The sequence below is a fragment of the Balearica regulorum genome, chromosome 3, assembly GCF_011004875.1.
Source record: "Balearica regulorum gibbericeps isolate bBalReg1 chromosome 3, bBalReg1.pri, whole genome shotgun sequence".
Classification (NCBI taxonomy): domain Eukaryota; kingdom Metazoa; phylum Chordata; class Aves; order Gruiformes; family Gruidae; genus Balearica; species Balearica regulorum.
Genome location: NC_046186.1, coordinates 99,183,088 through 99,196,664, shown reverse-complemented (window position 1 = coordinate 99,196,664; position 13,577 = coordinate 99,183,088). Strand labels below are relative to the sequence as shown.

General features: G+C 39.4%; 1 protein-coding gene across 1 annotated transcript in view; it reads right to left on the bottom strand.

Moving 5' to 3' along the window:
- Positions 1-821: 821 nt before the first annotated feature.
- The window catches only part of HAAO (3-hydroxyanthranilate 3,4-dioxygenase), a 39,249-nt gene continuing 26,493 nt past the window's right edge, over positions 822-13,577 (bottom strand). The window contains exons 7-10 of the mRNA XM_075749142.1: positions 6,043-6,188; positions 4,833-4,901; positions 3,599-3,681; positions 822-2,177 (exon numbers count right to left, since the gene is read on the bottom strand). Of these exons, the coding sequence (XP_075605257.1) occupies positions 2,099-2,177; positions 3,599-3,681; positions 4,833-4,901; positions 6,043-6,188 (377 nt within the window). The 3' untranslated portion in view covers positions 822-2,098. The remainder of the gene's footprint in view (positions 2,178-3,598; positions 3,682-4,832; positions 4,902-6,042; positions 6,189-13,577) is intronic.

Below are 13,577 nucleotides of genomic sequence, written 5' to 3'. Positions count from 1 at the left end.
TCTTACCTAATTTTTAGATGACAGCAGCTCCTCAGAAGAATTTAACTGACGAGCTGCTCAGCCCTGGTTTCTGACCGTGGGCAGTGGCAGAACTGCGCGTGACTGAGCTGTGGCTTAACTCTCCTGGTCTGGTTCTTCCTCTGATTTCAGGCACCTAGCACAGCACTTGGGTAGAATTCAGGTGTTTAAGCACAAGTTGTCATAATAGGATTTCATCACAAATGTAGTTTGAGTGGAGCCTTTATTTTAAATCCTTAAGTCTCTAAAGCTAGGAGATAACTAATCCAGGGGTGCCTTAATTTTTATTCTGAAATTTCCATGGCTCACAATGCCTCTGGACAGATGACGAGCTGTTGATTATTCTGGACTTTGTTCTATGTGTTGCTGTGTTTTATCCACTTATCATTCAGTGTGCGATATAGAAACATTTCTGTGATACGAAGTGAATCCCTAAGTAGCACTGCAGTGGCTACTCCCAAACTGGTGGACTAAAAACATAACACTTTGGTATCCTAGATCCCGCAACCATAGATGTTCATTCAAGGAGCAGGCAATTCTGTGGATGTACAGACACACCAATGCCAGTCAATAAATGACTCCCTTGTTCAAAGGGAGTGTTACAGCTCCTTTTCATGTGCAATAACTCACACCCATAATAGTCTTAAGCACTGGGCTCAATTTCTCAAACTATGTCCCGTTATTAGGAAGATGTAGTAAAGTTCTGCTGTATGCTTTTCTAGAAAAGCTAGGGAATTTGCATTTAAGTTATAGATTAAAGCCAAGCCATCTGAGTCTTACTCACAGAAGAATGAATGCTTGAATAAAACACATATGACATCTCAGTTTAATGAGCTTTGTAGGTGATAGATACAGTAAAGAAATATTTTCTGAACTTAATTAGAATTACAAAAAAAAAAAATCAAGAAATGGTAAGTTTTTGCTTTCTCAAACACGTAATTGATAATACCTGCAAACATTTAAGCAACCTGTTTTCTGATGTTAATAATGTGAAGGACAATGTGTTTAAAAATAATTTTAAAAAATCCCCAAACAAACAACAAAACACCACCCAACCAAAAAACCAAACAAGCCAAAAACCCCTCTGGAGAGTTCCTGGAATAAAAGCAGGAAAAGATAATTTGACACTTGTTATTTCTGCAAGAAACCTCATTGATCAAAAAGAAGCAGCACTTAGTATAAACTGATTATAATTTTCCTGTTCCCTTGTCCCTCCAACGCACTTCTAAGGCTACTTTGACTTAATATTTCTGCTGCACAGGAGCATCCATGACCCGGATGCTCCTGTGTTAGTCTCATTGCTGTGCTAGCTTCTTGGTAGCGTAGTCCATAGATGGCATCCAGCATGGCACGTGTGGCATGTTACCGATAACTGTGACTGATCCTGGATTGGTAGCTTTGTCGGATTTGGTAGCTGATAAGAAGATACCTGAAGCAAATACAGTGGTGATCTAAGTGGGGCTTGATATTGTTGCAGGTACTGCTTCCCCTTTTACTAATGCACCTTCCTCTCTTTCACAAAGCACTGAGATCCTCCAGCAGTGCAGCAGATAGTTTGCTTTGGTTTTTTAAAGGGCCTTTTAGCCAAAGATCTCAGATCTGTGAGCTACTGCCAATTACAGCTCCCCTACTGTGGGCTGGGTAACTAATGTTATACCTAACTTATCACAAATTAGAAAACTGAGACAAAGATATGAAGAGCATTACCTCAGTAGACATAGCAGTATCTCTCCTATCTCCTTTTCTATGTGCAGCAGAGACTTGCGTTTGAAAAGCCTTTAACTTCATCTAGATACTATCATATATATCACATAAGTAATCCTGCTACTTGGATCTGTTTTTATCTCCTTTCAGATAAGAACTATTGTTCTGTTTGTTCTGAAAAAAATTACTGATTGTAGATTTTGCTGAAACTCTAACTACTTGGGGAAAAAGTTTTAATTAGGTATAGCACTTGACTCCACTTAATTCAGTGTAATCATTGTGTTAGACTATTCAAATTTCCAGGCATACCAACTAAAAGATCATTAAGATGAGTAAGTTAAAACTTAGTTATCATCAAAGTCAACTGGCACAGGAGCTAGGCATAAGGCTGCTTGCGTTTTGGATCCTGAGCAATGCCGAGAGCAACACAGTCTTCTGCTCTTTTCCAGCAGTACCTGGAAAAATAGAGAGATAATCCAATGTGTATGAGGGGGGAAACCACACACTCAAACCAACAACTAAAACACTGATGCTATCGAAGATTAGAGGAAAACAAACTAGTTCTGATTACACTTGCTCTCTTTCCATATTGGTATATCTTGTGATATTTCAGGAACTACTCTTCACCATCGCTAATATAAACTGAACATCATAACACTGTGGGGAAGAATGTATATCTACTTATGGATGAACCAAGGGGGAAGGCATCTATTCTGATCTCGGAGGCGTGAGGATTGGAACGGAATCGCCTCAGTACAGATATTATTTTAATGAAATGAAATAGGTATCTATGAATTCAATAGTATTTTTCTTGTGGTCATCATTTTTGTATTAGCTGTTTCTGTGTCAGTTGCTGAGATGGCCAGAGATCAATCAGTGTGCAACAGGGATGCGTACAATAAAGGGTGCCAGCTGTACAGTTCTGATAAATGTCTCAATCCAATGCAAACTGTGCTGGCAGATCCCTGCATGTGCATCACGCCATGATTTTGAGAAATCATGCTCGTTGATTGGACTGCAGGGCTGGGAATTAATTAAAGACAAGTGATTTCACAGAAGTGTTGGAAGTAATGGTGCAGGGAGGAGGTGGCTGTGTGTTGGAATCACAGATGCAGAGAACATCTCTGTGCGCAGCTGGATGGTTTCAGCTCTTTCAGCAAATGTTTTCAGTGCTGTACAAAAGGTGCAAATGTCAGCACTCCTGCTTATCAGATTTTTCCTGTAGGAAAAGAGGGCATTTTTGTCATCTGCCTATAATCTGCTGCATCGCATTACCAATGAGTATGCATCATCTTTCATCTTCGTCATGGTGGGCGCTTTATCAGCTTATGGCCCTCTTCACAAGAGTTGGCAAGTACTTTCCCTTTCTGTTTTCTCTGGAAACTATTTTCACTGTGTTTTCCTTTACCTATATCATGTGTGTCATGATTATGAAACAGCTGTATGCATTGTACTCTGGGAAGAGAGCTGTGTTCTTAGTCTGAACCCCAAATCTTGCTGTATTGATGTTGGTTAAGCCTAGTCTGAAGCTTAGAGGATCTGCAGCGATTGCAGATTGGTGTATTTGTGCCATCTACCTTTATGCACAGTCTTCTTCATGCTGCTTTTTCTTGGTAGTGCTTATCTTTTTTTTTTTTTTCTTATTCCCTCCCCCCCCTTTAATCATAAGAGGTGAACTATAATGAATGTCTGGCTTTGTTTCCTCCTGAAGACACTTCTGCCCTAAGGAATAATAGAGGCTATTGCAAATCCTGTGTTCACAGATGCTGTGTTTCTGCACCAGCTGATACTCAGCCTGACGCGGACCGAATACAGAGAATTTATGTTGTCAGAAGCTGGGAAATCACACACTGAACCACTGTTCATCTCTACTCACGTAGACTGCGCACGGACAAGCAGGCTGTCATCAGCAGATAGAGGCAGGGTTTTACCATCCATGGTAACAGTAGATGTGCCCTCCTGAAGGGAAAGAACAGATAAGCAGCTTTTAATTTTCCATGTCCTGTCACTAGCAGAAAGAAAAAGCTGCAGGTAAGTATGGCAATCTTTTCCACTGAAAGAGCACTTCAAACCTGTTCTGTTTCATGAGGCCTAGCTAGGCATTCAGCTGATCTTCCCTGTCTGACACTATCAGCATCAATAAAAACATGCTTCATGGTTCGTTGTTCCCCATCGTAAAGCAGCAACCCATTGCCTGACTCTTGGGGGTACACTGCTACCAATCTGACCTAGCAGCCTGCAAGTTGGTACAGCTCTGGAAATTACAGAGAACCTCCTGGAGAACTTCAGGTTCCTCTTCTACTTTTCTGATTCCTAATATCTTTTTAAGTCTTGAAAAGCAGTTCACGAGTCATCAGGGAGCTGACAGAAATTGCAAATAGGAGTCTATCCACGCTGGAATGGACTCTTCATTATCTTCTCAAGCAGAGGAGCCAAGTTCTTGCCAGCAACAAGGGCTTGATTGCATAGGCTGCGGTGTAAACAAATGTCTTTCAAGATTATCATGTCTTTTAGTTAATATTTGATAGTTCCTGTGAATTTCAGCAGAACACAAACTGGTAGAAGTGCCTCCCAAACGAAGTGACTTGTGTAAATGAAAACTAGGTTTTCTCTGTTTGTTTTCCCTCGGGCTGCAAGTATTTCCTAGAAGCCAGTTGAATGAAGGGCATCTGGATCATCTACCACTGTGCTTTAGTAGAAACAAGTTCTCAGATTTTTATTAGCTTAGTCTACCTGACTGAATTCAGTATGAAGACAGATGCTTCAAGGCAGAAGTAACAGGTGATGCTTTTTTATCACTCAGAGAAATTCTGATGTATTTACAGGCTATTCCCTGGGTGTAGGGTATATTAAAATCCGCACCAAGACCTGATGAAGGATGCTAGTATCTCTGTCCTCAACATACAAGATAAGATGATTTTTAGGGTGGCAGTAGTTTACAGTTATTTTTCATCGTAGCTTAAAGCTGAAGGGTGGTGCCTGTTGATGATCTTTTCTATGAGGAGGAAGGTAATCATTTTCATTTCTGTTGCTAGAAGGCTTTACTACTGTTCAGTCTGCTCTGAACTGAAAATGAACTCATTGGTTAACAAGTGTGAATTGTCACGTACCAGCTGCCATATCCAGATATCTGAATTGTTTTTACTTTTCTCAGTTGTTCCTGGTCCGTAAGCTATGACCTTTAAAAAAAAAAAGGGAAGAAAAGTAATGGATTCATCCCAGTGACCAAAGTGTATATATTCATTTTCCTACAGCACTTAAAACATTCTAATTTTACAGAAAAATGTTCATAGAAGATGATGTTATTTTTACAGACATTAAAATTCACATTACGTTTGGTATTCTCATATTGATTCCTACTGATAAAAAGGGAACTGATCACACCTGCCACTCCTTATGCTCTTCTGCATCCTCACTTATCTATTCCTTCTGCCTCCTCCCACTCTCAGCTTTGCATCTATATCCTTCCTGCTTCTGTTCTTGGAACAGGCACTTCCTCCTCATGAACTCTGGGCCCTGTCAAGAGTCTGTGGAAGTAGAAAAGATTCTTCTATTAACATTAAAAAAAAAAGCTGCAGGCTGGACCTTATTTTTCTCATTATCTGCCCTTTCTGTGTTCTCCCTGACAGTCCCGCACTCCCTGTCACTTTGCTGTCAAATGTGTGGGATTCTTCGGAGTGTGACTCCAAGTAACCCAGGGAAAGAATATGTTTTGTAAACTACCGTGCATACAGCACACCTATCAAATGGTGACAGCTTCCTTTACATCCCAGCTAGACTGTGTTTGACTGAGAAGTGCAATGCTTCAGCATAGCCCAGGCGCCCTGGTGCTCTCCAGTTTTCCTTGTTTCCGCTTTTTGTAGGTTGAAGGGGAGGAAAAAAAAGTGTATTTACACACTCAGGTTAGACTTGGCACCAAGAATGCCGTTCAAATGTATAGGGAAGCTGAACACACTTGTGAGTAGTATTTGCATCATGCTGGTGTTTCTGGTTTGGGAAATACGGGGTGGGGTGGTAAGGGGATGGAGAGAGCAAGCTGGTTTAGTCCCAAAGGAAACGAATGGAAGTAGGTTCAGGCTGATTTTGTGAAGGGAAGTATCTGAGGTAGGAAGCCCCTGCCCTAAGCTGGCCAAATCAATGGACAAAGATGGGCACTTCCGAAGGGCAGGCTGACACTGAGTTGTTCTGCAGGGGTGAGTAACTTTCTCTGCAGACTACACGTTGTTCCCAGGCCTGGATTCCCTCAGTCTGAGCAGTAGGCACCTATTATCTTGGACCTTTAAAAATATCCCTCTCTTTCAGAGAAATTAGACCTCCTACCTCTGTTTCAAAGTTATCTCCAAACATACTCAACGATTTCTTCTGTTTTATTTCGCCACGGTGATTGTTTAACCAGTCTTGGAAGGAAAACGTCTCCATAACAGCAGCGGAATTTAGCGGGAAAGGTGTTTCTTTCAGGAGTTCATCTGTAAGCAAGGCAGAGGGCTATCAGGGACACTTGCTTCCCTTGATCTTTGCAAACATTTTATTGTTTACAGCTTGAAGGGTTCAAGTTACAGATATTTAGTCAAAAGTCAGTTTGTAACAGCAAACAGTGCTATGGTCATTATCAGGGCTTCTTACTTGTGGTTGTAAGATGTGTGTATTATTTGTGTATCTTCATGGAGTTGCTTCTTTGAAACTGTTGTGCATCCACGCTTGTAAAAATGCATTCGAACTGTGTGCAACAGACTACCTAGTTCTTGCTGGCATATTCTTTGTTATCTTTTGCACTGGTAAAATCTGATGTATCTTTTCTGAGCCTTTGCTGAGTCACCCCTTACATATCCCCATGTAAGTGGAATTAGGCCATAGAACCAGCTTACCCTACATCTTTCACGTAGTTAGTGCTGGCTTTTTATGTTTGTTCTCCCCTATGTGTTTTTGAACACACTGACTGCAGTGGAGCAAACTGGTTATCACAACCCTAAATTTAATAAAATGGCTTTTTTGCAGTGTTCCTGGAGTTGTAGCTGGATTTAATTTCCAGCAATTCTCCTTCATAACTGATTTGATTTAAAATAGTGGGAGGACTGAATGCAGTTTCAGTGTAGCTGGTGAAACTCAAGATTTGTGCCGTGTGTTGCTGATATATGGAATTAGCTTTAGTTAGTTACCAGCTCACAGTGCAGTACAGAGACAGTGCAGTCTCCTTGGCGATCCTTAGCGGTCTGTTCTGAGATCCCATAGGGGAACACCTGTAAAGTAATTTCAAGTAATAATGCCAACCAGGCGAAGAAAAAACTTGCTAGATGGCTGTCTCCCAAATGCATTGAGGTAATACACCTGCAGCCAAATCTCAGTCTCTGTACTAGTAGTAGAATAGGTCTTTTTAAAATATTGGTGTATTTGTTATGCAATGTTGTTCTGGTTCTTTTCTAAAGCTGTATTTCGGTGCTCTGCAGTGTTTTGAATGTATTGTTTCAGTTTTTCATGGAAAGACATTTTTTCATGCAGTCTTTGAACAACATGTGAGAAGGTCAGTGCATCCAAGGGATAGCAGTGTACTGAGTAAGCTACTGCTGTTTAACAGATCATAAAAATCACTGAGCGTCTACATCCAACTCCAGACAATCTGGATGGGATGCTAATCCTTTTATTGTAGAAACAGGTTTTGCCATTCACATTCATTCTCTCCTATATTAAATTAAATGGAAGAAGTCAACATGTTTCTGCAAATGATTCGTCTCAGGAAATACTGAAAGCAATCTGAAGAAATCTGTAGCAAAAGAAGGAATTTTTTTGTTTGAAAGCTTTTTGCCTTCAAGCTTTTTTTTAAAAAACAGCATCCTACTTTTACATTAACTGAAATACTTAATATGCTTTTATTAAAAAGTAAACTCCTCTAGAGAAACTAACAAGCACCAGAAGGAAAAAGAAAATCTTTACATTAGATTTATTCTAATCTGGGCCTGGAAACATTAAAATCTAGTCTGAATATTCTATATTTTATTGTTTGATAACACTGAAAAGTATTGTTAAGGTCATTGATGATTTATTTTCACAGGGCAATATGTCCTGATTTTTTTCCTTAATTTTCATAGGTGCATCAAACTTGCTTTGGAAGTAATTAGGAATACTTATATATTTTGTCCTTTAATCATGGATATGCTCAACTGTAACTGTATTGGAAAGTTGTTTTTTGGCTATGGCAAGATACAAAATATTATGATATATATTCACACACAGCAGAGGAGAAGTAAGACATTTTAACAGAAGGCACTCAGTGCAATTAGTGTTCCAATAGACTTTTAAATATTTTGTTTCATTAATAGTATCACTATTTACCTTCCGAAGTAATATGAAGGTGATAGAAAATTTTTTCTATTTTCAGAATAAAACAGGTCACTTGAATTTAGAAAAGCCTTTTGGAATACAGGAAAGTCACACATTGGAAGGGCTTTCTGCTAAAATGCATGTCCTAGCTGAGGAGGTAGGTTTTTTAAAAAAAAAAAAAAACAACCAAAAACCTAAAACAAACAAGCCCCCAAAACCGGTATGTAGCACCCAGCAGGGTAAGAGAACACATACTGAGAAGCTGTGGGCATCCTGCTCAGCTCAAGGGGATATATCTTCTCCACAGGTTAGGAATTCCAGCACCAAGCTCCCAAGTAAGTTCAGACTTCACATGCTGGAGAATGGATTACAAAAAGCAGAGTCTCTAGGGTGGTCACTGGGATGTTTTAGGCAAGCAGCACTATGAATGCTTCCCGTGAGTTGCAAGGAATTTGGGGTACAAAAAAGCCAGAGTACTTGTTTTGTGTTCTGACCTAGAAGCAACACAAAAAATCTAACAATGAAAAGTACCTATAAACTTCTAAGTTTGTAGCTTAACTTCTGTCCCTCATTCCCTGTAAACATAATTTTGCTGGTTTCCCTCTTTCTAGTGATCTCTGACTCCAGCTGTCCTGATCAACGGGGACAACAGCCAACCGTGACCTACGCACACTTAGGATGTAGTACATCCTACACTTACTATGGAGTGCTGTCCTTTCTTGCTTGTGATGTGCAGGCGCTTCCTAACAGTTTCATTTACTTCCCAGTAAAGGTGGACTTTATAATTTAGACTTTAAGTTCTTCAGGATGAGGGCTGTCTTTTGACACTTGTCTTGTCCGTGGACCCTGGTCTGTGATGGGGTTTTAGCTGATTACCAATTTTGATGTTAATGACGCTTGCCCAGTGATAGCATACCGGGCCTTTGCAAACCGAGTCTGCATGAAGTGAACCTTTAGTGTGACTCACTATGGTGATTTGATTACCTGTTACTGCAGAGCAAATAAGAGAGCGCTGTGATGAAGTACATGATATATGTCTGTCATTATCAATAGCCTACTTGATTGAGTCTTCGTTTAACCCTGAGACTTATCCCTCGCATGATGCCAAAAGCTGTGCGTGCCCCAGTGCTTGCGAACTTGAGCTAACGAGCTACGATGAGGAGGATCCAATATTTCGTGATCCCACATGTATCAGAGGTGAAGCCTGGTGCTTCCAAAGGAACTGAGTGTTTCTTATCAGGCTAACGGCTTGTATTTAGATATTGTTGCATATATTTCTGCTTAGCCTGTACATTAGCTTTCGACAATATCTCAGGAAGTATGAGTTGGTGTGTTTCTGGAGTTCTTATGTTCTAGTACTGTGAGACAAGGAGACAAAATGTTTAATGATGGTAAAGGTAAAAATATGCTAGCAAAATGTAAGATGATGGCAATTCTAAGCTAGTCAACTAAAAGTCTTGCGTATGTATCTCCAAGTATTATATCACTAAGTGGAACAACAATTTTAATATTTTCTACATGTTCAGGAGAGCCATTTAAATAGTTCAATAGTAAAGTCCACTTTTGTAGATCATTTACCATTAAATATTCATATCACAGCAATGTGTTCTTTATGGGTTTTATAGCTCTCTTCAGCTTTAAATTAGAATGTGATGATATCATGTTAAGCTGAAAAATACATCATGTTTATCGAATGAGTTTGTAAATATTTAAAAAAGGAAATTACAGGTTTTAGAGGAAGTTGATTTCAGTTAAACAACAGAGACTGAGAATACCAAGCTGTGCAAAAACAGAGAACAGCTTGCAAGAGAACACCTGTGAACAAACAGGTAGTTACAGCCTCAGAGACCATCTAAGGAAGGAGTTTGATCTTGCTCAGAGTACTGTACTTCTGATAGCAATAAAGAGGACAGGTAAAAGAGGACTGCCACTGGCCTAGCAGGTCTACGTTGGGTGTATTTGCTCACCCCAAACTCGCATGTTACATGGATGTTACTCGCATGTTCCCTACCCCAGTGACGTGCCTAAGCTTTCTTGTCAAGAAAGCAGACCATCTCATTCTCCTAGAGTGTTTCTTGAGCCCCACCATCCCCAAGCTCTTCCATAGCTCTCTTGCAAACCTTGTTTCTTCAAGATTTTTTGTAAAGGAAAAGAGCAAAAAAGCATGTGAAATACAACATATTAAAATAGTGTCAGTTACCAAACTGATTACATGTTGGCTTTATGAAAAATTGTATCTTTCAGTGACATGCCATCCTTGATTTCTAGGCAGCGCATTCTAGATAGAACAATCTCCAAATCTTTAAATCACCTTATATGTTCTTACTAATTAGGGTGAAGGGGTTTTCATAAGTCACTGTACTGCCTCAGAAACAGTCTGTCCCTGCGTGCTGAGGCCCCATCTCCACGCAAGGATGTGGAAGTCCCTTACAAATGGTGTCTCCCTCTGTAAAAGCAGAAGACATCTTTATCCAAAGTGAAGCAGTTAGGTCCTCGTTATTTTGTTATCCTTTAAGTGAGTGTAAAATGACGCAGACTAGGAATAATGAGCTCACAAGTTATTTTAGAATTATGTATTCATTTATTTCTCTCCACTTTCTAATCATCCCTTCCATCTTTTAGAGAATACTGTATCATAATGAATAGTTCTGATGTGACGGTTTTGCAGCATTTCATGTTTAATTGTCAAATGCCAGCAATAATATATACCCTGGGATGTTTTTCCCCAGATGTGCCTACCCAATTCCTATGAAGTCTGCTTTATTCTCAGCGTTAACAGAAATGTCAATGAGACTAGTAGGAGTTTAATACCTCTGCAAATAAAACTTGTGGACTGAGGGATGTAATTTCAGGCATCTGGGCTTGAAAAAACAAGTAGTTAGCTCATTCCATATAAAAATCCAGAGTGAAAGCACTGACGGTGACTGATTACTTTGGGGGTAGTTGGTTCATTTCACTGTTGTTGAGTATAGATGCAGAAACGTTTAGCTGAAAATACAGCACTTGCTTGGTGTAATCACACATTTCCCTATGTAACTGTATTTGTTTTTGTAGTATGCCCTGAGAATTGGCATGACTGCTAATTTATGACTTGTCCCTGTAATTATTTCTAGGCACATTTTTCTTTGTGTCATTAAATCTATGCTGGAAACTAAACAACAATTTTTTTCCCCCCTAATTGAAACAAAGAAGTTTGAGGAAAGCATTGAAAAAATATTTTTGTAATAAAGAAATATAGCCTCTTCAAAAGGAGATATCACCAGCCAGGAGGAAGGAAATAAATTAGAACAACCAAATTGCAAGATTTAGGCCATAATTCTGTTTAAAGGCTCTTCATGATATAGCAAGGTCATTGTAATTAAGAATGATAAATTGTTTTGAGAAATACTGACCACTGTTCCAATCCTAAAATCAGGAATCTTATTTTTTGTTTCTGAATCTGCCTTTTATATGACTGGGCATTTTGTTAATTGTCTTTGTGTATAACTTCTGCTTCCATAGAAGAGCAATAGGATATTTCATTATAACAAGTGTTCTGACCTCACTACATTTGTGAGACAAGGATTTGTACAGCACGTGTGAGCTATTACTACTAAATAGCCTTGAAAACACTAGTGAAAATGTCAGACTGACTCCATTAGTGAGTTTTCTGTTTCAGATGTTGCTATCTGGGGAGCATTTAGGAACATAAGGAAGAAAGAAGTTATCTTATTAGAGAAGACATACCTGCTGTGAAACTGCTGTGAGCTTTAGAGCTCTTTAAAATGTTAGATTTTTTTTTTCCCCCTAAAGTCTGAACAGAAAGGAAAACAACTTTATAGGGCATTTCTTCCGATTTCCCTGATAGGTTTATTATATACATTATGTACTAAAGGTCAGCAGTGGCTTGGCTCCCATGGTGTGAAGCACTATGAGAGCTCCTGGAGATTACAGTTTATGTTCTGCCTCCCTTTGAGGAGGGTCAGCTGAGAATATTGTGGGAGAAGCAGAGTTCTTCCTGGAGACTTTTTGTTTGGCAACTATTGTCACTAGCAGTTCTGGGCTCTGGGAGCCTAATGAACTTCTTGGAGCGTTTCTGGATCGAGGGGATGTGCAGCCTGCAGTCCTGGGTTTTGGACGGTACATTGTAGTTTGCAATTAAAAAGTTTAGTAGAAGTCTTCATATGGCAATTTATACTCCAGACATTGTAATTCTACTTTTTTTTTTGTGTATTAAATGTTGCTGACTTAGGTTGTTTTGTCGGAGATCTTCATCTCCAGTACTGGTTATATACTCCCTGGGGACCGGTGTGGTGAGGAAAGTTGTTAAATGTGAAGGGAGGGGAAACGGATGAAGCCAGTGAGAGGTGGCATGGTTATACAGGACTGGAGGTGTATTGCATTCCCTTCTTCCATCTATGTACTCTTTGCTTCAGGAGGGCTATGAACATGACTTGGAAGTTACTTAAAGGATTTAGGTATGTCAGGATAAAGATGAACAGTGTATTTGTGTGGGTGTCTTTGCCAGAATAGACAGCGAGGATGATATGAAAAAGGAGTAGATTCAAGTTGTTGATACAAGTTATAGTGACAGTGTCTCAGGGAATTGTACAATTATGGTGGGTCTAGACAGTTTAAAATGATCGGTAGGAATACTGTTCTGTCCTGGAGACCTCCCGGGGGCTGTCTGCAAAACAAATTCCCTAGAGGAACGCTCCTTAATATCGAAAAACTCACATGCTGTTTCTTTTAATACAAGTACTCCAAGCAGAAGGAAGTAGCATATGATAGAAGAGAAGGAGCAATCTATTTAGATATGCTGGAAGTCCTTAAAAGATGAGAGAAAAGAGAATCAAATATTCAATTTTCTAAACGGCTTCATAGCAAATAAAACATTTCCAAAACCATCATTCTTATTTGGAAAAAAACCCCACAGTGATAGTATCTTTAGAATTGTTTCAATGTACCCACAACAGAAAGGCACAAATATTTATACAGTTTTTTTCAAGTTCAAAAGAATGGCCCTATATTTGCTCTGGTGTAAATGAAGACAGAATTTCTTCCTCTCCTTGTTTCATTTTTCTGAGGTAGTTTTAATTTACGTAGTATTGCCCACTAGCCAGTTATCTTTATTCTTTAGCTTTTTCTTATTTTCTGTTATTAATGCTCCTCTCTTTTGTTCTGCTTGTTTTTATACACCAGTGAAACAAGACTGAACAGCAAATACTGTCTGCAGAGGTTGCACTGGATTACCTACAGAGGATGACAGTACAGAAGCTGATTTTTATAGCACTGAGCTCACCCTTATAACTCATTTAATAGCACTACTGAAACCAGAAAACATTTGTTTATAGACCATGCCCTAGGCTGTATGGTATTTCTACTCCAGCTGACTGATGAAAGCACCCAATTTTTCATACTCATTCAGATCCTTAGGCTTGGTCTGCTCTGAATCACAAACTGTGCTGTATTCTAACCACACTAACCAGATTTTAAGTCCAGACTGTAAATTACCCTCGATATACCTAGAATCGATGAAAGTTTTGCTACTGAAGTCACTA